This window comes from Perognathus longimembris, chromosome 3 (assembly GCF_023159225.1).
Source record: "Perognathus longimembris pacificus isolate PPM17 chromosome 3, ASM2315922v1, whole genome shotgun sequence".
Taxonomy (NCBI): domain Eukaryota; kingdom Metazoa; phylum Chordata; class Mammalia; order Rodentia; family Heteromyidae; genus Perognathus; species Perognathus longimembris.
Window position 1 is genome coordinate 96,668,775 of NC_063163.1, and position 26,941 is coordinate 96,695,715.

At 45.5% G+C, this 26,941-nt stretch overlaps 2 protein-coding genes, 1 long non-coding RNA gene and 1 pseudogene across 3 annotated transcripts in view; 1 reads left to right on the forward strand and 3 right to left on the reverse strand.

The window, feature by feature from the left end:
* Bcr (BCR activator of RhoGEF and GTPase) overlaps window positions 1-26,941 on the forward strand; it is a 132,943-nt gene that overhangs the window by 37,280 nt on the left and 68,722 nt on the right. The window lies entirely within an intron of this gene.
* Window positions 10,746-11,192, reverse strand: LOC125349403 (40S ribosomal protein S17-like). Its single transcript, XM_048343525.1, has one exon. It carries the CDS (start codon window positions 11,190-11,192, stop codon window positions 10,785-10,787), a length of 408 nt encoding a protein of 135 aa, XP_048199482.1. The 3' UTR covers window positions 10,746-10,784.
* Window positions 21,216-22,404, reverse strand: LOC125349728 (annotated as a pseudogene).
* On the reverse strand, window positions 24,344-25,682 carry LOC125349404. The gene is made up of 3 exons (XR_007210508.1): window positions 25,490-25,682; window positions 25,093-25,257; window positions 24,344-24,856 (listed from the first exon to the last, which is right to left on the reverse strand). It is a non-coding gene; the product is annotated as an uncharacterized LOC125349404 (long non-coding RNA).

Sequence of the window (26,941 nt, forward strand, 5' to 3'; positions counted from 1 at the left end):
TTCAATAAATATTATTTCGCATGATCTGATGCACATAGGCATTGTGCCTTTCTGTTCCTCTCCTGAGAGTATCCTCCTTTGGTCTCACTCTGTATGAATGCCTGGAGGCCTGTATAAATTATTATATCCCAGTGTACTTTAGATCTCTTTTTCATGTATGTGAGAAAACATGCTCATTTGTCTTGCTAAGCTTTGCTTACCTTACTTAACATGATTTGTTCTAGGTCCATCCATTTCCCTGAATATGACATAATACTATTCTTTCTAATGGTGGCATAAAAGTCCATTGTGTATAAGTACCACATTTTTTTGGTCCATTCATCTATTATAAGGCATCTAGGCTCTTTCCACAACTTGGCTATTGTGAATGGTGCAGCAGTGAACATGGATGTGCAATTGTCTTTATGATGTCCTGGCTTGTGATGTTCTGGGTAGATGCCCAGGAGTGCTATGGCTGGGTTGTAAGAAAGGTCTATGTTTAGTTTTTGAGGAAATTCCAGACTCTTCTCCAGAGTGGTGGTACCAGTTTACATTCCCACCAACAGTGCAACAGGGTTCCTTTTCCCCACATCCCTGCCAACATTTGTTGTTCGAATTCACAGTGTTAGCCAATCTAGTGGGTGAGACGGAATCTCAGAGTTGTTTTGGTTTGCATTTCATTTATGGCCAGGGATGATGGGCATTTCCTCTTGTGTTTCTTTGCCATTCCTATTTCTTCTGAGAAGTCTCTCCTTAGCTCATTTGCCAATTTTGGTTTTGTTTTTTTTTGCCAGTCCTGGGCCTTGGACTCAGGGCCTGAACACTGTCCCTGGCTTCTTTTTGCTCAAGGCTAGCACTCTGCCACTTGAGTCACAGCGCCACTTCTGGCCATTTTCTGTATATGTGGTGCTGGGGAATCGAACCCAGGGCTTCAAGTATACGAGGCAAGCGCTCTTGCCACTAGGCCATATCCCCAGCCCCCAATTTTGTAATTGGTTTATTAGCTTTAGGAAAGGTTAGTTTCTTGAGCTCCTTGTGTATTTTAGATATTAGGCCTTTGTCTGATGTATTGCTGGTAAAGATCCTTCAGACTTTTGGTTGTCCTTCTAGCTTAATAACTATGTCTTTTGCTGTGCAGAAGCTTTTTAGCTTGATGTAATCCCATTTGTCAAGTCTACTATATACTGTGCCGATGGAGCTCTTTTCAGAAGTTTCTGCCTATGTGTATGAGTTCTTGTGTTTCTTCTACTTCCTCTTGCAGTAATTCCAGAGTTTCAGGTCTGATGTTGAGGTCTTTGATCCACTTTGCATTGATACTAATGCATGATGACAAACAGGGATCCACTTTCAGTTTTCTGCATATGGATGCCCAGTTTTCCCAACACCAGTTATTGAAGAAGCTATCTTTTTCACTGTGTGTCTTTGGCTCCCTTTTCAAATATCCAATAATTTTAAGTATATGGTTTTATTTCCAGGTCTTCTAATGTGCGCCCCCCCCCAAAACAAACAAACAAACAAAACAACCACAAGGTGTGTCTTAGTCTGTTCTGGCTGCTACAACAAAATACAGTAGACTAGGTAGCATATAAGTAACAGAATTTTTTTCAGGCCCAGAAGGCTAAGATTAAGATGCCAACAGATTCAGTGTCTTGTGATGGATCTCTGCTTCATAGATGACACCTTCTTGATAATAAGACTGTAACCCGCAAGGGCAAAAAGAAGGTCCCTTGTGCTTCTTTCATAAGGGAACTAGTCACTTTCCTGTAGTATTGGGGATCTCAATGTGTAAATTTGGAAAGGAGGGCACAAATATTCAGTCCATAGCACCTAGGCTGGTACCAAAGTGATCACCTAGTAGTGTGATAAGCGTTTGGGGGAAGTATTGGTGTATAGGTGAGCATTTGTGTGTGGAAGGGGGCATATTTCTTTGAGTGTACAGATGTATGTGCTGTGTGGGGCCTGAATTTGTGACTTATTAGGGAAGATGAACAAGGATTCCAAGGCCAGACTGTGGGCTGTCCTCATATTTCTTAGCATCTCTCAAATGCTAAGAAAATTTAACACCAGCTCCTTCTCTGAAGATGCAATGAACACACATGCAAAGCCCTATTCACATAGCCACTCCTGCCTCCCCACCTCCCTCTGACTAGAGGACAACTCAGGGAGCAGGGCTCAGGAGCAGAGGCCAGGTGGGTGGGATCTGCCACCCCCTCAACTCCAGCTTCGGGGTGGGGGGTGGGGTCGGGCAGGCAAAGTGTTCATCTTCTCAAAGCAGTGAGATGTGGGTTTGTCTCTAGTCAGGTAGTTTTCACTCCCCTCCCCACAAAGAGGTGCATTTTCTCTTTTTCTCCCTCTTCTTCCTCTCCTCTAGTGAGCCCTGACTGGGGCCTTGCCTATCCCTTTGGGCCACCTCTTCCTGTCTTTTCCATGGGCCGAGCCCCTGGTGCCTCACACAGGAAGAGCCAGAAGGGGCCTAATCTGAGCTGCTGCCCTTTATCTCTCCTTCACACATGGTCTGCAGGAAGCTGTGTTCTAGCAGCATACGCAGGGAAGGAGGCCTGGGTAAAGCAGACCAGAGTTGGCATTATGGACTATCCTTTATACTTTTGATTTGCTAACTATTCTTAGAGCTTGGGACTGGGGATGTGGCTCAGTGGTAGAATACATGCTTAACATGCACAACAGCCTTGGTTTCCATTCCCAGCACTGGGGGTGGGGGTGGGGGTGGGGGTGGGAGCATTTTCCTAAACTGTTGACGAGTTAAGGAAATGAGTACTACCCTGTAAAGGGGCAGTGCCTTGGGAACACACTTTCATCTCAGGCTTGGCTTTACCCTCTGCCTCTGAGTGGGTCAAATGGTCTACATGTTCCCAGGAGCAGGGCAAATGTCTGGAAGGAGAGCCACTGCCCAAGACCTTGGTCCTGACACATCAGAGGAGAGAAGTCTCTCCAAAACCTGACAGAACAGCTTTTGACAAGCCTATTTTCTGGGGCACTATATAGCTTAAAGTTTTCTAGATATTTCTGGTCTTCCCAGACACAATGCAAAGACTTTGCAGGCTGCTGTAGGAAAGGTTTGTTCAAGCAGAAGGAAGCAGAGCCTGTTAGCAGCAAAACTGACCCAAGCTCCCCTCTGAGACCCGTGTATCCAGTTTAATGGGAGAAACAGCTGAACATTTGAGGCAGGAGATTCCCAAATTCACTTATCTGTTGTACATTTTCTGTGTCTTGCTCCACCCCCCTGTTGTTACACACATACACACACATGCACCCACACCCATACACCACGTGTCATGTAAATATAGAGAAAACCCTACCCCAAGGAGCCTGGACTGAGGACATCATCTGAGCTAGAGCATCATGCACTGTGATTATTTTGGGACTTCCTCTCTGTCCACCTCTGGTCTCATTCACTGTGTGGACCCCACCCTGCTTTTCAGAACATACCCTAGGCAGGGTGGCCAGGCCAGGTGGAGTGTGTAGTCTCTGCCAAAGCCAGAGTCACTGACTGGAGACTGGACTGTGCAGGGCCCCCTTCTAGGCCCTGGCCTGGGAACTTGAAGGTTATAGCCTGAGCTCTTTCTTCCCTTGTTGCCAGCTATTCAGGACTTGGGTTTGGGAAAAACCCATTGGGTCTGAAGGTAGGCAAGATGACCTTGGGTTTTTTCTAACCCTTCTAGCCTACTAACACATGTGCAGATAAGATAATTGGGTAACATTGCTGAGCCGAGGATGCTGTGGCTAGGAATCCAGGTCCCCTGCTGCTTTCTTATCCTGCTTTGGCAGGGTAAGAGGAGTTTTCTAGCCATTGCATCAGTGAGCCTGGGGGCAAATTCAGGGTTCAGTTGGCACACTCAGTCCATCCTGGGGCTAGAAACATCCTTTGGGCCTTCACTTTCGTTTTCTTCCCAAAGGTCTTATTTTTACACTGTTTGAATCCTTAAGGCTGCCTCAGATCCTTTTGGAAATAGGAGGGTAAAACCTTACACAAACAAATTCTCTACTGGGCCTGGCACTTTCCCCATGCCCACATCCTGTACTCTTTCCTTGGGACCTGCTGGAGCCTGCGTTCCTCCTCAGGGCCAGGCAGGGTGCATGCTATGTTGCCTGAGAAACGGTGCAAACCTTCTCTTTGCACTCCATAAATGATTCATTTCCTTTCAGTGTCTTGTGCTGTTTTTTAGCAGAATTTTTGCTATGTATGAATCAAGATCTTGGCTGACATTTTCTATTATGGCTGATGTGAGTTTTCCCTTCAGAAATATCCTTCCCATGGTGCCATATAGTGTGTGTGTGTGTGTGTGTGTGTGTGTGTGTGTTTATCAGCTGCTACAGATAAAGAGAAGTAAGGATATTCCTTTGTCTTAGGGTGTGTTAGCTGGATTAGTGAGTTCTGAGCAGCATGTAAATGCATAGGCAGAGAGGATGAGAATTCCCTGTACTGAATTGTGAATTGTTAGCCAAGTTAGGAAAATGGTGATTGTTGAGAATGAGGCTTCTCCCTGTTGTTTAGGCTCAATTCAGCCCACTGCCTGTGTCTGTAAATAAGGAACACAGTGCTCACTGATTTAGGTATGGAGTATGACTATTGGTGTAATAGGAAGGTTGAGTAGCTAAAGCAAATATAACATGGCTTCTATAGTTAAAAATATTTACCATATGGCTCTTTGCAGGAAAAGTTCCCTGATCCCTGATTTAGGATAAAACACAAAGGTGAAGAGACCCCATGATAATAGATAGGTATAGATAAGAGTCTTTCAGCCACCAAACTAAAACTTTAGTTTCAACTAGTTCAGTAAGATGAAGCAGATGCCCCTCAGTTTTACCTGAAGGGAGACAGAAGGACCAGGACAGATAGATGGTCCTGTGGTTTGAAGTTCAGGGGCATCTGAAGTTAGTTCAGTGACCAGGCCCAGGTCTGAGTGTTTGCCAGTGATGACTGATAACTGGTGAGAAGTCAGTGTAACTTCTGAGACCAAGATTTTTTTTTATTTTTTTAATTTTTGGCCAGTCCTGGGCCTTGGACTCAGGGCCTGAGCACTGCCCCTGGCTTCTTCCCGCTCAAGGCTAGCACTCTGCCACTTGAGCCACAGCGCCGCTTCTGGCCGTTTTCTGTATATGTGGTGCTGGGGAATCGAACCTAGGGCCTCGTGTATCCGAGGCAGGCACTCTTGCCACTAGGCTATATCCCCAGCCCCAAGATTTTTTTTTTTTTAAGGCCGATCCTGGAGCTTGAACCCAGGGACTGGATGCTGTTACTGAGCCTCTTTGTGCTCAAGGGTAGTGCACTACCACTTGAGCCACAACGCCACTTCCAGCTTTTTCTGAGTACTTTATTGGAGATAAGAGTCTCATGGACTTTCCTGCCCAGGCTGGCTTTGAGCTGTGATCCTCAGATCTCAGCCTCCTGAGTAGTTAGGATTACAGGCATGAGCCACCAGCACCTGGCCTACATTTTTTGTTTTGTTTTGTTTTCTAATTTCACCAAACAATAAGGAATAAGATTATTTTCCCTTTTTGTGGTCAGTTGTGGGGCTTGAACTCAGGGCCTAGGCATTGTCCCTGAGCTTTTTCGCTCAAGGTTAGTGCTCTACCACTTGGAGCCACAGCTCTACTTCCAGTTTTCTGGTGATTAATTGGAGATAAAAGTTTCACGGATTTTCTTGCCTGGACTGGCTTTGAACCTTAGTCCTCAGATCTCAGCCTCTGAGTAGCTAGGATTATAGGTGTGAGCCACCAGTGCCGGGCTAGAATAAGATTCTTTTAAACTGGCAAGCTATTAGCCATAAACACACCTTACCTGGAGCAATTAAAAACTTCTTTCGTAGCCTCCCCCCCCCCCAAAAAAAAACATGTAAATTCTGAGCTGCCTGAACAAGCTAAGCTAAGGGCAGAAAATAGAGCCTTTCAGAAATTAACTGAGGAAGTGAATTTTTAGCTTGAAGAAACAAGTTGACAAGTGTCACTTGCAACTGGTAGCCACCGTTTTCTGCACATACACATATGCCAGGTGCCACAGTAGGCACTTGGTTACCATGCTCACTCTTAAAGCAGCCTTGCTGAGTAGCTCCCCTTAGCTCCAGATACCAGTGGAGGCTCCAAGGGCATTGCTTGCACAGATATCATCCATCCCTCTGCAGAGAGAACATTAACCAGAATTGCAGCCATCCTGGGTAACATAAGGAAGAACATCTCTACTTGCATGCGTGGTTAAACACTGCGATTAGCTGTCAGGGGAATGTGAGCGATTCCCATCTGGGGAAAGCTTTGGAAAGGGAAAAATCATTTTCAAGTCTGTGCTCAACTTTTTGGTGAAAAGGCAATTCATCAGCCTCCATGGACTCTAGGAGATGACCTTTCAACCTTTATGGATCAGCAATCCTCCTTGTCAGCTGCCCCCACCCCACACCCCTCTCCCCGAATTCTTTGCTGGTTCAGATCACAATAGTACTGGGCCCCTTTAGAATATTCCAAGACCTGAATTACTAGCGATTTGGTTTCTGGGGGTATTTCTGGCATGTTAAAAATCTTCTAGAAGGCTGAGCCATCTCATGAGATCCTTGTGCCTGTTAATACTGGCTGTGTCTGCTTCAGCTAGGCAGGCCTGGGTCAACTCTGTGGTTAGGGATGTGGAGGCCTGCGTGAAAATGAGCTTCATAGAATTGGCCCCTTTCTTCTAAGTTGTCAAATACACGTGTGTGTGTGTGTGTGTGTGTGTACACACATATATAGAGTGTGTGTACTTATTTTTACAATCTTTGTTCTTTGTCAATTCTGAATGCTGCTATATCTGCAGTCTAGAAATTTTATATATTGCGTTTTTATTTTCATTTAGTTCAAGCCATTTCCTAATTTTCCTTGAGACCTCCTCTTTGAACTATGGATCACCTAGTAGTGTTCAATAGTAGCATTAATTTATGTTTATGTATTAAAATATTTTGAGTTTTTCATTGTTATTCTCTTTTATTTTTGCTTTGCTAGGGAAAATATCCAGGGTTGTACATGCTGGGGGAGTGCTCTACCACTGAGCAAGGCCACCCCCAATTATATTACTGATTTCAATTAACACATGTATATGTGGTAATTTCCTACTATTATTTTAATAAATTGTCCAAAACTTAGTGGCTTAAAACAAAAAACTAAGTATAGGAGTAAAAGTGCTCGCCTAACCATGCACAAGGCACTGGGTTTCATCCCAACATGACAAATAAATTTTTCTTAAAACACCACAAAAGTTATAGGCGGTAGATATGACTCAGGGCTTCTACTAAGCATGAAGCCCTGAGTTTAAACCCAAGTCCTGCCAAAAAAGATTAAAGCCATATTTATTTGCCAAGTGTTTTGGACTTACACCTATAATCCCAGTTACTCAAGAGTCTCACACATACATGCCTCTATTTTTTCTCTGTTTATTTGAATCGTTTCAAGAGTCTTTGTCCTTATTTCTTTAGGAGCATGGTTATACCAGCTGCTTTAATGTCTTAACATCTGGATTATCTTGGTGCTAGTGATAATTGTTTCTGATAATTGTTTCAGTTGCCTGATACATTTTCAAGTAATTTGAGTAGTATCTTGGATATTTAAACTATTGTATTATGAGGCTCTGGATCCTACATCAATGTTCTGGAGATGTGATTAATTAGTTTAAATAGGTCATCAACCCAGTTTGAAGCACACTGCACATTCTGGGTCATCCGTTCTTTATGATCTGTGATTCCAACATTCAGCCTAGGAATGGGGTCTGTCATGGAGTTGAGTTCCTAAACCTGTGCTGTGTTAATTCCACACAGGTGCAGCTAGGAGCGAAGGCCTGGACTTAATCTGTAGATTTAAAGTGTGCGTTGTCTGTCTCTCCTTTCTTTAAGCTTCCTCATGCTCTCTGCTTCAGGTTCTCTCTCCCAAGTGTTGTGCCTAGAAAGCTGGGATTGCTCCCTGCACTATCAAGGGTCCACTACCATTGCGCTGGTGAAGGAGGACCAGAGCACTGCCTTTTTGATGATATCATTATTTAGTATCGAGTGAAAAGAGCCACAGGGCTCCATCTCAGGGGGCCATTGCTGCTGCATCCATGGGGAGAGGAGAGAATGCCTTGCTTTTTGCTAGGGTTCAACTGGAATGAGGTGAGTAAAAGTAAAGGGAGTTCATTCCACAAGATCCCCTTCAGTGCTGTGGTAGAGAGAGCAGGCTTCTCCATATGTTTCCATCTTGCTGGAACTGGAAGTTGGAGCTTGTCTCTGCATCTGTCTGCATCTCAATCTCCCTCTCTCCCTCTCTGTCTCTCTCTCTTCTGTCCCCTCTCTCTAGTGCTGAGGACAGAACCTGGGGCTCTGCATGTTAGATAAGTGCTTTACTCCTGTTTCTGTTAAGCGAAGCACTTTCTTTGCCTGTGCTGGTGAACTCAGTGGTATTCTGTAGTTTGCTCAGTGCCTGCTCTACTCAATCTTCTGGTTATTCCTGCTACCTGACTTAATAGTCTTTGCAGGGCATAGCCATCTGCATGCACATTAGCTGTCAGCCCAGCTCACATTTCCTGAGAAAGATTTCAGGCCACAGATAACATGAAGACTTGGGAAAACATCATGATTCCTCACCAGAAGGTCTCAGAAATTGCCATCCCTCCTAGCTATCCTGCATGCCAGGCCTTCCTTCCCCTTTGCCTCTCCCAAGCCCCACACCCAGCTGTCATTTCCTAAAGCACCCATACCATGCAGTTGTTTTAGACATATGGTGTTCCAGTCAGGAATGTGCCCTAGGTGGAGTTCCATGCACAGCCTTGAACCATCTGGAGAACTACCATCCTCGGGTGAGGGTCCTGTACACTGACCACAGTGCATCAGATGAGTTACTGCTCTCCAGGTCTGCTTTTCCCTTTGTCAACAAAGATTAGTGGTGGAAACCGTAAAGGGCTGTGTTGGGATTAGCATTAACTGCCTGACATGAGGAAAGTGAATGAGAAGTGCAAGTTTTCCTTATTTTCTAGTGGGAAAGAATATGGCTTTTTCCTCCTACTCTACTTCTTCATAGGGACACGTCAGCACCTTTCTAAAAATGGGCCAGCTGCATGTGCTGGGTAGACTTGGACTGCCCCATTCCATGACAGAGCTGGCTCTACTATGCCCGCCAGCTCTGCTAACCCTGCCCTTTTCCCTGTGCTTGTGTGGAGCAGGCATGGAATCCAGAGGAATGTGTGGTACTTCCTTCCCTGTATACTCAAGCACCATCTGGCAGGGCTCATAGAGCATGTGTTCTGTTAAGGTGTGTCCTCCTCACACCCACTCCCTGCCTTACGCCGACTTTGGCCCTTCTTTTCTCTCAGGTCCTGACTTACTTGCCCACTCCCTTGGTAGCCTCAGCCTGCTGGAGGCTACTTATCTTTTCTGGCCATGCCTTGTTCTCTCCAGTCTCCTAGCTCAGGGGCTTACTCATAGTGTGGTAACTCATACCTTGGCATTAGTTCTTAATTTTATGTTGCTGTCTCATCTCTACAAATTGGAGACCTAGAGACCCAGTACTTAGCCAGGATTGGTTTCTAAGCTCTCAGCTAGAGTGATAGGACTAGAACCTGTGAGTGTCTCTGAGAAGGCACCTTCTTGGATAATGTCCTATGCCAAGCACCTATAATGCCAGGCACCTATAGAGACTAGTGTTTCTTGTGGGTATGCTGGTTAGCTGACTAACTGGCATGCCTTTTTATTGTGAAAAGCTTGGGGCCCAGAAAGATTTAAGTAGCAGGTCAAGGTCATGCAGTAGGGCAGTGGGTGTGGCTGGGTGGAGTTGGTCTGTGTCTCCTAGCTTGTAAATTCTGTTGCTTGCTAGGGAGCATCTTAAGCACAGCTAACACAAGGCTGGCTACAGCTTGAGGGCCTATTGGAGGAGGACCCCGTTCCTCTCTGCACACACCCAGAGAGAGGGAGAGAGCTGCCCTTTACCTGTCTGGAACCTTTGTGGGGCTCCCTATCCTGAAAGGCAAGGGCCTGGGCACAGATTGGGCCTGTTGAAAATCCCAAGTCTAGTCCAGTTTAGCCATTGACTAGAGGCAGGCCCATCCCAGTGCCTGATGCGCAATCCCATCTGTTGCACCTGAGGCATGAGTGGCTCCAGCCTGCTTCGTCATTGTTGATGTGAGATAGCAGGAGATGGGAGACCATGATGGCTGCATGTCCCCAGTGGCATTGGAGTAGGCTCTATTAACAAACCACCTATTACATCCAGTCAGGTCTGACACAGAGCAACTGGCCCCTGGAGCATGCCCTGTATCCATTTGGCAAAAGCAAATGTGAGAAGTTGAGTTAGGTGGATGCATATGTCATGCCTGTGTACACAAACAGTAGAGTGCACAGTGACACACATTCTCACATGTAGAGCATGTATACTCATGTTGCAATGCACACATCATGCACATCCTTACACATTATTCACTCTGCAAAACATACACACCTATACATGTGCACATATATATGCATTGGTGCCCAGAGATGTTTGTGCAAAGTGGGGGATAGTGTAAAGATAGAAAAGCTGCTCAGATGGTTTCTGCCTGAACTTGGATCCAGAGCCTCAGCTAGAAGGATCTTATAAAGAGGCCAAAGAAGGAATGCTAATGAGTGTTTACAGGACTGTGGAAGTGGAGGCCGAGGAGGGAGATATGGGTAAGAGAAGCAGAGACAAAGAAAACAAAAGAGTACTCACATCAGATTCTTGATAGAGAATACTAGTTCTAGTATCTGTGGTGTGTGATCTTAAACAAGCTATTGAATCTCCTTTTTTTTTGGTGCCCCAGTTTATTGAAACTATTACAGCACAGTAGGTTAAACAGCTCCCCGCTGCGTTTTGAAATTCATCCCCATGGTGGGCTGAGTGACTTGCAGGTTGGAGAGGCTGCTGAAGTCCAGAAGTTTCAGCATTTCCTTAGTGTCAGGATCAACTTCAATGATCTCCTGATCCAGGGCTGAGACCTCCAGGACGTAGTTATCCCTCCTTTTTCTTTCCTCCTCTTGCAGCTTGATGGAGATGCCCCTCACCGGGCCTCTCTGAATCCGCTTCATCGGGTGGGTGACATACCCGGCAATCTTGTTGCACAGCTTCTTGCTAGGGATGATGGCAATCTCTTCGCACATGCGCTTATTTGTGTGGAAGTCATTGCCCAGCTGCATGTAGTACTTCTCGATGATGACCCGCTCCGCCTTCTTCACGGTCTTGGTGCGAACGCGGCCCATGTTGGTCCTGGCAGAAGAGCTATTGAATCTCTTTTAACCTTATTTTCTTAATGTATAAAATGATGTCACATCAGCCATATAGGATTGTTAAGGATGAATAAGGAAATTCAATCAGTATACCTGACACTTTGCTCATTTGTATTAGTCTTTAAAAATAAGTAAGAGGGGCTGGGAATGCTGCTTAGTGGTAGAGTGCTTGCCTAGCATGCATAAAGCCCTGGGTTTGGTTCCTCAGTACCACATAAACAGAAAAGGCCAAAGTGGCACTGTGGCTCAAGTGGTAGAATGCTTGCCTTAAGTAAAAGAAGCTCAGGGACAATGCCCAGGTCCTGAGTTCAAGCTCCAGGACTGGCAAAATAATAGTAATAGTAATAGTAATAATAATAGAGTCCCCTTATATGAAGTGTTACACATGATATAAAATGTCTGTCCCATAGGCCAGTTTAATGGTGTGCACCTATAGTTCCAGATATTCAGGAGGCTGAGACAGGAAGATGACTTGAACCTAGGGGTTAAAGAGACCAGCCTGAGCAACAGTGGAGGCCATGTCTCTCTCTTTCTCTCTCTCTCTCTCTCTCTCTCTCTCTCTCTCTCTCTCTCTCTGCCTCTCTCTGCCTGCCAGTCCTGGGGCTTAGACTCAGGGCCTTACCACTGTACCTGGCTTCTTTTTGCTCAAGGCTAGCACTCTACCAATTGAGCCACAGCGCCACTTCCAGCTTTTTCTGTTTATGTGGTACTGAGGAATTGAACTCCGGGCTTCCTGCATGCAAGGCAAGCACTCTACCACTAAGCCATATTCCCAGCCCGAGGCCATGTCTCTTTATAAATAAGATCTTTGTCCTTAAAGAGCTTGCAAACAATCTGGAGTGATAAAATGTAAAAAAGTAGGTGGGGAATGTGGCTTAGTTGGCAGAGTGCGTGCCTAGCTTTATGAGCCCTGGGTTTGATTCTTCAGTACCATATAAACAGAAAAAGCCAGAAGTGGGCTTAGGCTCAAGTGGTAGAGCACTAGCCTTGAGCAAAAGAAGCTCGGGTACAGTGCTCAGGCCCTGAGTTCAAGCCCCAGGACTGGCAAAAAATGTGAGAACATTTTCTAGTAAAAGATTTTTAATTGAACACACAAATGAAAGCAATAACAAAAGCGGTAAGGTTCTGGCCAGTTGAAGTCATGTAGGAAATCTTCCCCTATGGGGCTTCTTCACATCTGCCCTTGTCTCTGGAGCCTCTTTAACGTCTCCAAGCAGAGAGCCTCATGCAGAGCAGTGTCCCATGTGAACTTCCTGTGGGCCCTGTGCCTGTGGCTCAGGCTCCTGTTTGGATGCTCAGTTCTTGGAAGGCATTCCTGAGCCTTCTGTGCAGGATCTAGGCTCTGGCAGCATCTCCACACTGCTCCCATTGGCCCTTCTCTTCATGGAAGCAGCCTGCCTTGCTTCTCCACCCGGTGTTGACAGGCTGTTCTTGTTTGAAAACAGAGAAGACATCCTTACTTCATTTTTGTTTTTTGCTCCCCCTCCCTTTCCTAAAACATAAGGCTTATGTCCAAAGGACCATGTGTACAGTGTATTGTTGCATGCATTACTCAGTAGATGCTCCCCCCTTATCATCTGGTGTTCAGTAGAATGTGGTGACCTCCCTGCCTCTAGAGGTGTGTCAGCAGGTCCATACTGGTCCATGCTGGTCCATGGATACTACTGTATGCTGGTCCCAGCATACTACATGTGGGAGGCTTTCCTGTTAGTTGCTGACCAAAAACATCATTTTTGGTGATTGTGCCTCAGAAATGAGTTCAATCTATGCACCCTGCAAGTGTGATGAGACTTAGTAGGGCCTCCTGAGGCTCAGCTTTGGCCATGTGGGGAGTTTCCTTCTACTATTTTTACAAAGACTACAGAAGACCAAGAACAAGAATTTTATTACTTGTCTTATCCTACAACCTCCTGTGCCTTTTCTCTACCCCCATGCCCAAGAATTTGATCCATATCCATCCTGGGCTGAGCCATCCTGACAATCTCCACCCAGGCTAAGCTAGAGGTGGTTGTGTGGATGGGTGATGGTTTACTTACCTGTTTAGGAATGGGCACCTAAATAGTGATATAGTGGGTAAGTGGAATGGGGTGGTGTGTTAAACAAATAGTCCCAGGGTCCTGAGTGGTCAGTGGCCTGAGGAGAGGCTGGACTTGAGCCTGTCCTGAGGAAATTAAAGAGAAATTGGAGGAGGACATAGGTGGTAGAGTACATAGAGTGTCACAAAAGCTTCCACACATAGAGAAAGAACTCTGAATGTCCCCTGGCTGAGGGCAGGGGAAGGACAGTCAAGTCACCCAGGGAAGGGATCATCCTTGATAGAACCTCAGAACCCGAGGGAAGCCATCAGATGGGCAGGGTGTGAGCCAAGGCCCAGAGTAGACCATGCATAGGGAGGTGAGAGGTGGCCAATGTGCATGCCAGGCTCGCTGCTAAGGCACATTTATGAGCTGGAGTTAAGAGACCAGGCTGCATTACAGTGCCTGATGGACCTTGGGCCCAGGCATCCTGGGCAACCCAACTAAACCTGGGAGAAGGGTATGTAGACAGAGCCTGCCCACTGCTCTGAGAGGTCAACAGGCACAGAGCAGTGGCTCACATGCCACAATGTTGCTTCTGCTATGGTGAGGGTAAAAACATGATTCTCCTATTTCATCTCCATCTCTTGAGTTTCTTGAAAGCAACTCTCCCCTATAGACCTCTGGGGGCTGTCTTAGTCTATTCAAGCTGTTAGAATAAAAGTACCCATTAGCTGGGTGACTTGAATCACCAACAGTTACTTCTCCCAGTCCTAAAGACTGAGCAGAGTGTGCTGGTGTCTGGTGAGAGCCCTCTTCCTGGTTTATTGGCAGCTGTCTTCTCCCTGTCATCTCATGGTAGAAGGAATGAGGAAATTCTCTGGAGTCTCAGAAGGATACTAATACCATTCACATTCTTCCCTTGTGTCCTAACCATCTCCCAAAGGCCCCACCTCAGAACCATCATATTGGGGATTGGATTTCAACATGTGAATTTTTTTTCTCCTTTGTGATAGCTTTTGTTCACTTTGCCCCTGTTTTTTATTGTTATTACAAAAAGTGATTACAGAGAACATGTTAATTTGGAATGGACGCGGTCTATATCGCAAACAACATCTCATAATATCTCCCCCACAAAATTGATGGGCCTGGGCTGGGAATGTGGCTTAGCAGTAGAGTGCTCGCCTATCATGCATGAAGCCCTGGGTTTGATTCTCAGCACCACATGCACAGAAAAAGCCGGAAGTGGCAGAGTGCTAGCTTTGAGCAAAAAGAAGCCAGGGACAGTGCTCAGGCCCTGAGTCCAAGCCCTAGGACTGGCAAAAACAAAAACAAACACAAAAAAAATTGATGAGCCTGGTTAATGACAGCTGACACCCTGGGGATGGTGGGCATGGTAGAGGCCTGGCTGGTTATCCCAGCTCTGAGGCCCTCTCAGTAACACCATGATGCACACCAGTCAGCCCAAGTGCCCCTCAGGTCCTTTCTGCCCTGGAGAACTGGTTTTTTCATGACATGTTCCTTGAGCCCCTGGCATTCTGTTCCATGTGACTCAGTATCTCACTCCTGTCTCCTCCTCTCTACATCCTGACTGTACCTTGCAGCACCATTACATGACATGGCGGAGCAGCTTCAGGAGCTGGGGGAGGTCTGCCCTGCCTACTCCTATGACCCTTTTAGAAAGAACTCATCCACTAGAAGCAAGCTGGTAGTCTGAAATCCAGCAGTCCATATAGACCGGTCCAGTGTTGTGAATGCCCCAGACTTTTCCTGGTGATAGATTCTATCCTGTACCATGAGCAGAGCAGGATCCAGGCAAGAATAGGGCAACACACATGGATTACTGAGATGCAAAGCACTTAATATGAGGAGAGTTTGTGTGGACTGAACTAAGATTCAAGGCATGAACCTGTCTGGGCTTCCTTCCCAAAGACCAACACAGGACTGACACCTGCTCTGTGCCAGATACTGACCTGAGAGAGAGTGGTATTATCCACTGCTCTCCCTTGCAGTGGGCTGGCTATGTCTCCTTTAGGGAGGAGAAGCTGAGACTGAGGGCCTTTTAAGCCATGGACTGGGCCCAGTTTGTGAGGAGCAGAAATCAGCTCCTTCTCTCCAGGCTTGTTTGAAAAGCCAGAACTTAATTAAGTTCAGTGCCTTTGACAGTACCCAGGGCCAGCCCTTCAGTGGTAGGAGATTGCTGTGGAGGCCAGAATGCTAGGCATGGTGACCCAATTAAGTCAAACTGTTGTTCTGCCTCCTAGAGGTTTTCTGGCCCAGAGCTAGTGTTAGATACCTCCAAGAGTCTGCTACCACAACTCCCCCTTGCTCACACATTCTGTAGGGAAGTGCCTCTTCTTGGTCTGTCTCCATTTGACTCTGGTGGCACAATGCCTCCTTTAGTGTAGTTATGTGATACGTGCTGCCACTTTCTGGAGTTGAGTCTCTAGGAGGACTTTGTCTGCCCAGAAGGTGTTGTTGGGGTTTTTCCTTCCTTCCTTTTTTTCTTTCCCTCTCTTTCCTCGTTTGTTTTAGGCTAATCTGGAGCTCACTGTATAGCTCAGGCTAGCCTTGAACTCTATTCTCCTGCCTCAGCCTCCCAAGTGCAGAGTTTATAGGCATGTGCCACCAAAGCAAGATTCAGAAGGTGCTTTTGTAATGAGACATAGCCTGGCTTCATCAGACCTGCTTACTAGTTGAGCCAGCAGGTGGCTAAATTGGAGCCCTGAGTAGATGTCTAGCAACTCTGCCATTGGGGGCAGCCCAGGCCTTCAAATCTCTTTTTTAGTGGAAGCAGGCCAGGAACTTGGACTGCTGCCCCAGCCTGGCTGACCAAGGAGTGACAGGTGGGGCTCAGACTCATAATAACTAGGATTATCACCATGGGTGGTAATTCCCACATGACAGTTTCATGTTTCAGGTCAAGAGCCAAGTCTTTTGTTTCCTCTTGCATATGGACAGAGAGCCTTACTGACAGGTTCTCGGGGTTGTCCCTTAGTCTTTTGCAGAGACATTTTGCACAAATGGAGGTATTTGACCTGCAGAATCCAGATGTTCCAAGAGTGAGAGGAGCTCTGCTCCATCCTGATTCTTGATGCAGAAGAGAAATGGAGAAACATTTGGAAGAAGGAAGGGCAGCAGCCTTTGCCGTGAGCCAGTGGGCATTGAAGTCCCAGCTGGCCTTTTTGAAAGGCTAGTTCGATTAGGTCACTGTACTTGGGTCACCTTTTGACCCACAGCAGCCTTAGACCTAACAGGTGTTTCTATGGTTTTATTGTGGTCTGAGTGTGTCCTTCAAAGACACATTGTGTTGGAAGCTTGACCTCTAATGTGGTGATATTAAGTAGTTGTAAGACCCTGTGGGGCCTACTTATAGCTAGTTAGGTCAGTAGGAGAGCTGCCCTGGGGAGGAGTTAAGGTAGTTCTTATGGGGTGCTGGTAGAGCCAAAGAGAGGGTACTACAAAAAACTGAGTCTAGGGGCTGGGAATGTGGCCTAGTGGTCGAGTGTTTGCCTAGCATGCATGAATACCTGGGTTCGGTTCCTCAGCACCACATATACAGAAAATGCCGGAATTGGCGCTGTGGCTCAAGTGGTAGCATGCTAGCCTTGAGCAAAAATAAGCCAGGGACAAATGCTCAGGCCCTGAGTTCATGCCCCAGGACTGCCTCCCCCCCCCAAAAAAAAAAAAGTGAATCTGGCCCCTCCTCATTCTGGCTCTTCTACAATGATATCATATGCCTAATGTGATAGTCAAATGGCCCACTTCAGAGCCATAACTATGCTGTTGGGACCTTCAGTCTCCAAAACTGTGAGCTAAACAATCTTTTTTTTTTTTTGCCAGTCCTGGGCCTTAGACTCAGGGCCTGAGCACTGTCCCTGGCTTATTTTTGCTCAAGGCTAGCACTCTGCCACTTGTGCCATAGCGCCACTTCTGGCCATTTTCTATATATGTGGTGCTGGGGAATCCAACCCAGGGCTTCATGTATATGAGGCAAGCACTCTTGCCACTAGGCCATATTCCCAGCCTAAACAACCTTTTTTTTTAAAAAAAAAAACAAAGTACTTGGCTTCAGGTATTTTCATTACAGCAACAGAAAGTGGATTCATAAAGTACTGTGAATCCTGCTACCTTTTCTGAGTGGAACCTTTAGCTTCATGAAGAAGTATTCCAGGAGTTATGCAAGAGGAGATCGTGTGCTTTTCTGGAGAGGAGCCAGAGAGTGGTGATAAATATCACAGGTTGGACCACATGAGTGGCCAAAGCTTCCAGTAATTATGATAAGTGATGCTTCTGCATCTAGACAACGCTTCCTCCCTCTGGCAGGGGAGTGGTGGCCTGCATGTCACCCCCTAGGATGTAGGTAGAGAGTGTCATTATCCCCATTTCATTGGTGGGAACACTGAGAGATGAAACAAGCCTCTGTCGAGGCCCATCATCCCCATAATCCTTATTTATTTGTTGTCTCTTTTTTAGAGAGATGATTGAAGAGGGCCCCAAAGCCTGGGTGGTTAAAAACTGGGAACAAAAGGAATCTACTAACAAATACTTGTTTTAAGTCAAAAATGGGGGAGTTTTTGAGCACATAATTTATATGTACAATACACTTTCCAGGAGAAAGCCCATTTACCTTAGACTTTGAAAGCATGCCACCTCCATATCTGTTCCTTGGCCTTTTTTTTTTTTTTTTAACATCTGTACATCTTACAGCAAAATACAGAACATCACCCTTACCTAACACCCTAGATCATCCCCGGGATGCCTGGCATTGTGGATCCAGCTTGTCACCAAATTCATTAAGCCTCCAGGAAGTGTCCTTGGCCAGAAGACAAGTTTGCATGGATCCTCACTTTGAGAGGTAGCTGTGGGGCCCAGGACATGTTGCTTACACTTTTATGTGGACAGCTTGTGGGTAAGTGGGGCTAGCTGGCTGGAGTCCTGTTCCCATGAGCAGGTGGGTAATTGGGAAGTAGCTTCCCACTGCTGCTGTCTGAGCTCCACTATGACTGTGTGGCTTGGTCGGCTAAGGCTGTGTAATAAAGAACCACAGCTGCATGGCTCACATAATACAAGTTTATGGTCTCACAGCTGGAGAGATAGAAGTCTGAGATGGAGGTACTGGCAGGGTTGGTTCCTCTGGGGGCTGTGATGGAAAATCTGTTCCTTGGCTTGTAGGTAAATGGTTGTCTTTATAGTTACATGATGTCCCTCGCGTCGGTTTACCTCCAAACTTCTCCCTTTGTTGAGCCACTTCATACTGGATTAGGGCCCAAGCTAATTGCCTCATCCTAATTTGGGAAAAACTCTCTTTTCAGATAAGTACAGCAGGAAGGATTTTAGTATGTGAATTTGGGGGTGGAGAACAGTTGAACCCCATAGCACTGTAGTTCTTTTCTTTTTCTTTCCTGTTTCCTTCCTTCCCTCCTTCCCATCTCCCCTCCTTTCCAACCTTCCTCTCTCCCTGTCACTCTCCCTCTCTCCCCTGTTGCCTCCTCCCCCCTCATAAGGGTTTAAACTCCGCCTCCAGCTCACTAGACAGGCATTGTATCACATGAGACATGCCTCCAGCCCTTTTCATTTTATTTTATTTTCAAGTCATGGTTTTTGCCTGGGCTAGTCCAAACTTGGATTTTCCTCCTTATGCCTCTTGCATAGCTGGGAATCACAGGTACATGCCGACATGCCCACTTATTTCTTATGCGTGCATGTTAAGATGGGGTCTTGCTAACTTTCGCTAGGCTAGCCTCTGGCTATAATCTTCCCAATCTCTTCCTCCTGAGTAGCTGGGATTATAGTGTGCTCTACTCAAAATACTGGTTCAATTTCATCTGTATTGAATGTATACAGACTTAAATAATACTGTATATGTGACATTTACGTTGCATTTATTATCAAAAGTAATCTAGAAATGACTTTAAGTATACAAAAGGATGTGTATACATTATATACAAATGCCATGCCATTTTATTAAAAAAAAAAAAAGAGCATCCTCAGATGTTTGGTAACTTTGGGGGTATCCTGGAACAAATCCCTCTCGGAGACCAAGGCATGATTCTTATTGCTTGTGACTGGCGCACCTCACTTAGCATATTGTCTTCAAGGTCCATCCATGTTGTAGTATTTATAAGAATTTCCTTCTTTTTGTTTTTTATTGCTACATAGTATTCTTTTGCATGCATATACAACATTGGTCTTCTGTTGATGGACATTTCAGTTGCTTCTACTCTTTGCCTTATTGTGAATGATGCTTCTCTGAACATGGATGGATATACACCTTTTCCTTATCCTTTCTGCAAGGGGGCAGTGCCAAAATGGAGATAGGTAAAGAAGATGGTTCCTCTTGCTCTACCAGGCTTGCCTGTAAGGATTTGCCCAAGTCTAAACGCTAACCTGGGCTTGATTTGATGATCATCAGACTGGAGGACCACCTCCTTGCTACCAATTGTGTTTTCTCTTTAGAATGGGAATGAGTAGGAATACAGGACCTGGAGCTGGGCAATGACCACTCCTCTCAGGTTCTGGTCAAGCACTGAGATTGTTTGTTTTGTTTTGTTTTTGTTGCCAGTTCTGGGGCGTAGACTCACTGAGCACTGTCCCTAGCTTCTTTTTGCTCAAGGCTAGCACTCTACCTCTTGAGCCATAGCGCCACTTCTGGCTTTTTTCTGTATATGTGGTGCTGAGAAATCGAACCCAGAGCTTCATGTATACAAGGCAAGCACTCTTGCCACTAGGCCATATTCCCAGCCCCCAAACTGAGATTCTTACCACATTTCCCATAGGTCCCCTAAGGCCTCTCTTGTTCTAGACTCTTCTGATCCCTAACAGCTCCTAAATCAGGTCCAAATCTTTTCCCTGAAGCTTCCTACTCTCATCATTTCACTGTTCCCAGCTACTGGGGTTTGGATCTCTAATGTGTCCCACAAGGAAGCCTGTGTATCAAAGACTTGGGCCTCAGTGTGACACTATTGGGACATATTAGGATCTTTAAGTAGTGGGGCATATTGGGAGGTTTTAGGTCATTGGAGGTATATCCAAAGGAATTGTGAGACTAGAGTCTCTTTCTTTCCACTTGCTGATTATCATGAGGTGGATAGGCTTTTTTTGTAATGTGATCTTGCTATAATATACTGTGTTACCACAAACCCAAAGGTATTGGGCCAAGTGACCATGGACTAAAACATTCAACACTGTGAGCCAAAATAAGCCTTTGCTCTTCATAAGCTGGTTATCTCAGGCATTTTTTTTCTAGCCCTGCTTTTTAATGATGTTTTTGGAAATGTGGAGTAGTTAGATTTTGAAGAAATTATATTTTTTCATTTTTTTCTCCCTCATGTCTTGTTTGTACCCGGTGGTTTAACCTTTATATCCAAGTGGAAGTTTGTTTTTATAATGTTGAAAATGTTCAGATATACTCCAAGATTCAGTTTTATCTATAAATCTGAATTTACTGCAAGATAATGCTAATGTATGTTTTAAGAAATACAGTTTGCTTAAAGTTAGATTTGGTGGCAGAGACAAGAGGATTTTGAATTCATAAACAGCTTGGACTACAGAGTAAGACTTTTTTCATATGTGCGAGTAAACTTTATGAACAATATTCTTTGTTAGCTCTCTCTACTCTGGTTGCTGCTCACCACACAATCTGAGCCTGTTTTAAGAGTTCTTTTTTAAAAAAGGATTTACATTCACAAGGCTTTTATCCTGTTTGGGTTCTCCAATACAAACTGAGTTTTCTTCCAGGTGAAAGACATTCCACATCTACTACATTCCTAACGTTTCTCACATGTGTGAATACTCTTAGGCCTGCTAAAGTGTGAATTCTGGTTGAAAGACTTTCTATAGTTACAAGGTTTCTCACCTGTATGAATTCTATTATCCATACCAAGGTCTGTCCACATTTGTTACATTCATAAGGTTTCTCTCCTGTGTGTTCTCTGATGAACATGAAGGTCTGTCTTGACTTCAAGGTGAAAGAACTTCCTCATTTGTTACATTCGAACTTGCCACTCTTTGCAGCAGCGTGGAAAATCTGAACTGCGTGGTCCCTTGTTCCTCCTCCAGGCTGGGAATCGGCTGAAATAGTCCCAGGGTATCGCAGACACTGGAAATCTAGGCCATACCAGTAATGATAATATTCTTACATGAGCTCCCGTGCACCTTGGACACACCATAGATGGTCCTGGGTCTCTGAATACAGAGGTCTGGGGTTGGGTTCCTGGGAGAGGTAGGTCCAAACGCCCCAATTGTACTGGGCACAAACAAATCATAGATTGTGTTCTGCTGCCATGTCTAGAATGTTATGCAATCCAGTTATATTCACAGTCCTGGCCAGGGACACGTTGGCTTCTCCCACAGCACTGAGCAAGGCACTGTAGTGCAACAGCCAGGTGATGCAATTGTTGACCACGATCTCACAAAGGTGCTTGTAGTCCAAGATGTCGGCGTAGACAAACAGGCCACTGTGGAAGACCTGAGCAGGGGGTTTCTTTAAGTCTGATAAAATCACATTGTCTTTCCCAAATTGTCTCCTGAGGAGGTTGGCGAGCCCCATTCCCAGCTGGCGGAGACCCCCTGTAATCAAGACCCGTGGAAAGTCTGCTTCAGAGAAAGAGGTGGAGTGGAAGCTGGCACATGCTGGAATTTGCCAGGGGGAGATACCCAGAAACCGGGAGGGCAGGACAGTGCTCAGGCCTGGGCAGGCCGGCAGGGTGCAGAAGCAACATCCTCAAGACCTGCATTTGCTCCTCAGATGTCCTGTGGGCACAGCCGCCGGGGGCGCTGGAGCCAGGCCGCGGGAGCCTGGACGAGGGCGCCGGGGCGCCTGAGCTGAGATGACTATTCTTAGTTCTTGATTTCCCTTTTTGTTTCTGTATTCCCTAAGCATTGGAAGAGGGAGGGGAAGGGAGAGGGAGGAGGGAGAGGAGGGAGAGGGAGAACTCAGGCATTTGTTATGGTAATGGAAAGTTGCCTAAAGGAGAGCAATCTTTTGGTATTAGGGATGACAGCAGGCCCCAAAGCTTTGTTGACCTATAGCCCCTCTGGTTGAAGGTGATCCTTCTCCCAGACCGGTGTCCCAATAGTGCCTTGAGGGATCTGTCCCAGGAGCTGGGCCTTTCCATGCTTTGTTTCCTGGCACCTGTGTCCAGGCCATGGGTGATACCTGCCTTCATGTCCTGTGGTCAGTGTAATGAATCGCCACAAGCACCGTAGCTTCTAGATGGATTTGGTTGCCAGAGGAACCCACCCTGTGAATATGAGGTAGAACTTTCAGTCCTACCTCTTACCTCCTGCATTAGGAGCTGGCAAGTGAGTGGCTCCTCATTAGTCACTGAGTGCTGAGTATTTGGTACATCTTGGAAGGGCATGGTAGCTCCTCCATGTTTATTCCTCCAATATTCCATTTGGCTGTTCTCAAATTGTATCCTTGATAATAATTTGATAAATGGAAGGAAAAGACTTTTCTAAGGTCTATGAGCCATTCTATCAAATTACTAAGCCTGAGAACTGGGTAGGTGTGATCACACATACATATATATATATGTGTGTGTGTGTGAGTACACACACACATATCTTCATATCTTCCCAGTCAGAAATACCTGTGCCCTGACATTTGATTGAAGTCTTATATGACTGAGCCTTTTACCTATGGAGTCTGCCACTATCTCAGGTTGTTAGTCTAAGAATGGAATTAAATTGTATGATACCCACTTGGTGACCAGAGAGCTGGTCCCTCACACATTTCTTACATTTGGTATCAGGAGTGGTCTGTGGGAGTGCAAACACATGGTATAGGGGGTAATTCAAGGGCTTTCATTTCAAGGTCTTTAAATAGGGTCTCCACATAGGTTTTTCGTTATTGATTGTTTTGTTGTTGTTGTTTTTTTGCCAGTTGCAGGCCTTGAACTCAGGACCTGAGCACTGTCCCTGGCTTCTTTTTGCTCAAGGCTAGCACTCTGCCACTTGAGCCACAGCACTACTTCTGGACTTTTCTATATATGTGGTGCTAAGGAATCAAACCTTGGGCTTCATGCATAAGAGGCAGGCACTCTTGCCACTAGGCCACATTCCTAGCCCCTATTGATTATTTTGTAATGGGGATTGAATCCAGGGCTTCAGGCATATAGGCAAGCACTACAGCACTGAGATACCTCCTCCAGGACAATTTGGGGGGAAGCACTACTCAACTACTACAGCTTGATGCTCACCTTTGTATTCTGTTGTCAAGGAGTGCTATATTTGCCTTTTCCTGGCCTCCTTTAGATCACAGTTTGTGGTCATTCCTCAGGGAAATGGTCCATTGGTTCTGCTCTTGCTGGCCTTAGCATGGTTGCATTGATGCACATTTCACATGCTCCTGAGATTTGGCTGAGTTCTGAGGACAAGATGCAGTTGCATACCTGGCACAATACCCGGCAGGCATTAGATGCACCATACATCTTGACTGAACTGTAACTAGGTGCCCAATACATACATTTGTCTGTGCCTAAATCGCTTGGGCTTCAAGAAATCTTCTGAACCCCATTGTCATAAAAATTTCAGGTAGTGCTAAAGAACAATAATTATATTCCTATGGCCAAGGGTTCCTGTCTCTTCCCACCCTCTGCCTGCCCCCATCCTGGCACCAGCCATTCCCAGTCTGAGGCCTAGAGCATCAGATAATCTTTGCCTCCTACATGTCTGGGAGCTTAGGCACAGGTGGGTCATTGGAGAGTGAAAAGGTCCTTTAACAACAGTGTAGGTGCTGATTGGATAAGAGTGGGCTTCTTTTCTGCCACACTGGGGTTATATACTCAACTGGTAGAGGAAGATGGCAGCATTTAATGTAAAAAACCACCAGCAAAGGTGGTGATTCATTGTCTCCAGCCAGCTGAAACCCAGACTCCAAGTGGAGTGACAGCTTTTATGGGGATCAATCTGCCTCCTCTAAGTCAGCTCAGCACTGAAAATGCCTTTTCCTCCATGTTCAGTGTGATGAGGGCTTCATGGAGGGTCCTGAGTGGAGCAGGCCTGATTGCCATTTCCCACTCTGCTGGGTGGTGGTTGGGCAGGGGGGGGGGGCGTGTGAATGTGCTTGGCCAGCCTCAGGGTTTCTATGTGGAATATTCTGATTCATGACCATGACCTCTCCTTACCCAGGCACTGGGGCTTTCCATTCTCAGGTGCTGGTCTAGTGATGTCATTGCTGGAGTTCCAGCATAGAGCTGAGAGTTTTCAAGATCTTAGGTTGCTGTGAGTGCTTCTCTAAGCACAGGCGTTGTTCCTGATGTACCTAAGTAGATGGAGGATATCTCATTTCATAGGAATTTTGACCCACTTGATATTGATGCAGGAAGAGACAGCTGCAGGCTGGCAGAAAGGAGAAAGAGAAAAACTCCAAATTCAACACAGACTCAGAAAGTACAGTGACCACTCACTGCCTGTGGCTAAGGCACTAGACAGCACGGATGTTCTTCTGCAGTGGTACCCTGGGCCTTCACTAGAGTTAGGATATTTTTCCTTACTATGTTGCCCAGGCTGGACTTAGGTGATCTGCGTGTTTTGGCTCCCTAAGCATAAGCATCTGAGACTACCATGCCCAACTTTATTTTTAATTGGGATGAAACTCATACAGCATGAAATTACCTTTTTATTAATTTATTTATTATTTATTATTTTATTTTTTTGGCCAGTCCTGGGGCTTGGACTCAGGGCCTGAGCACTGTCCCTGGCTTCTTTTTGCTCAAGGCTAGCACTCTGCTACTTGAGCCACAGCGCCCCTTCTGGCCATTTTCTGTATATGTAGTGCTGGGGAATTGAACCCAGGGCCTCATGTATACGAGGCAAGCACTCTTGCCACTAGGCCATATCCCCAGCCCTACCTTTTTATTTTTGAGACAGAGACTGCAGTATAGCCCTGGGTAGAATCAAAAATCAAAATTCTCCTGTATCATCCTTCTGAGTGCTAGGATTACAGGCATATGCTACCATGCCTGGATCAAAAGTGACACATTGTGACCATAGTCACAATGTTATTCAAAAACCACCTCAATGGAGCTGGGGATATGGCCTAGTGGCAAGAGTGCCTGCCTCATATACATGAGGCCCTGGGTTCAATTCCCCAGCACCACATATACAGAAAATGGCCAGAAGTGGCGCTGTGGCTCAAGTGGCAGAGTGCTAGCCTTGAGCAAAAAGAAGCCAGGGACGGTGCTCAGGCCCAGAGTCCAAGCCCCAAGACTGGCCAAAAAAATAAAAAATTAAAAAAAAAAGAACCACCTCAAATTAGTCCCACATTTTCTTCATCACCCAAAAGCAAATCCATATCCATTACTTATTTTCACCTATTCTGGACATTTCATATAAATGGGATTATGTGATACGTAGTCCTTTGTGGCTTTTTCCACTGAGCTAAAGTTAGTGTCTTCAAAGTTCATCCATGTGTGAATGGATGAACTTCTTCCCTTTTTATGGTTCAGTAATAGTCTGTTGTAGGGAGATATATACACATTTATTTACCAATTGGTGGACATTTGGGCTGTTTCTACCTTCTGGCCATTAAGTTGCTTCACATTGGTGTGCTTTTCTTTGGTAGTGGAGATCTAATACAGGGCCTTGTACATGCTAGGCAAGTGCTATACCACATACAATAGCGCTGGACCCTTGGCTGTTATGAATAGTGTTGCTGTGAACAGTCATTAACATTTTTGTTTAAACACCTGTTTTCACTTTTTTTGGTTATATATCAAGGGGGGTATTGCTGGATCATATGATTCACAGCAGGGACATTCAGAAATATCTTCTCTTTGGAATGTGTTTAGAAAAGAGATTAAGTAAGGATCACTGGGAGTTACAGTGTGTGTGTGTGTGTGTGTGTGTGTGTGTGTGTGTGTGTGTGTGTGTGTGTGTTGCTAGGGATCAAACCCAGGACTCATGCATACCAAGCAGGCACTGTTATTGTTAAGCTCCACATCAGCCCAGGAGTTATAATTTTGTCCATTTTTAAAACAAGCTAAGCTTTCTTATGCCTGTAGTGGGCTCAGTCATCTTTGACAGTTTCCAGTTCTCTACCTACTCCTGGTTCTTCAGTATGTTACATCCAGATAACTGCCTTTTAGAGCTACCTCCTGGTGATTGTATCACTGTGTGGTCATGAGACTGCTAGTTCTAACCTCATGGACTTGTTCTACCTCACTGACTCCTTACTGATAAGCCTCAGTGACCACCTCTCAGTCATACTTCCACCTCTTGGAACTTGTGTATATTTGCCTTAAGCCCACCAATTAAAATGCTCCATGGGAAATTTGGATAATTCCCTGGACCCATTGGCCCATGGACCTTGCTTTTTCTCATGTGTAATTTCATGCATACCCACCCCTTTCCCACATAGATAAACTTTATCATGTTCTTGGACCCTATGCAGACTATGCACTCCCTCGAAACCTGTGAATAATAACATTTTTATTTCTGTATGAACTATAACAGGTATAAAAGTGCCTGTTGAGTTCAGTTAAGTATCTTCCCCATACAGTTAAAGCTCTACCTGTTTCTAGCTCTGAGACTCAGTTTCCCTGTCTGAGAAAATGGTGACCTGGAATTTCATACCCACTAGGGTGGCTATATGGTTTCACAGAGATGAAAAGTATGTTTTCTGCTCCATACAAATCCATAGAAATACGTAACAAAAGGTAGCAAATATTTTTTCCTGTGTTTCTTCACAGGTTTGACCCT

What these genes read in the sequence shown, in the direction of transcription:
- LOC125349403 (XM_048343525.1), bottom strand. Translation starts at nt 11,192, where the DNA reads ATGGGCCGCGTTCGCACCAAGACCGTGAAGAAGGCGGAGCGGGTCATC.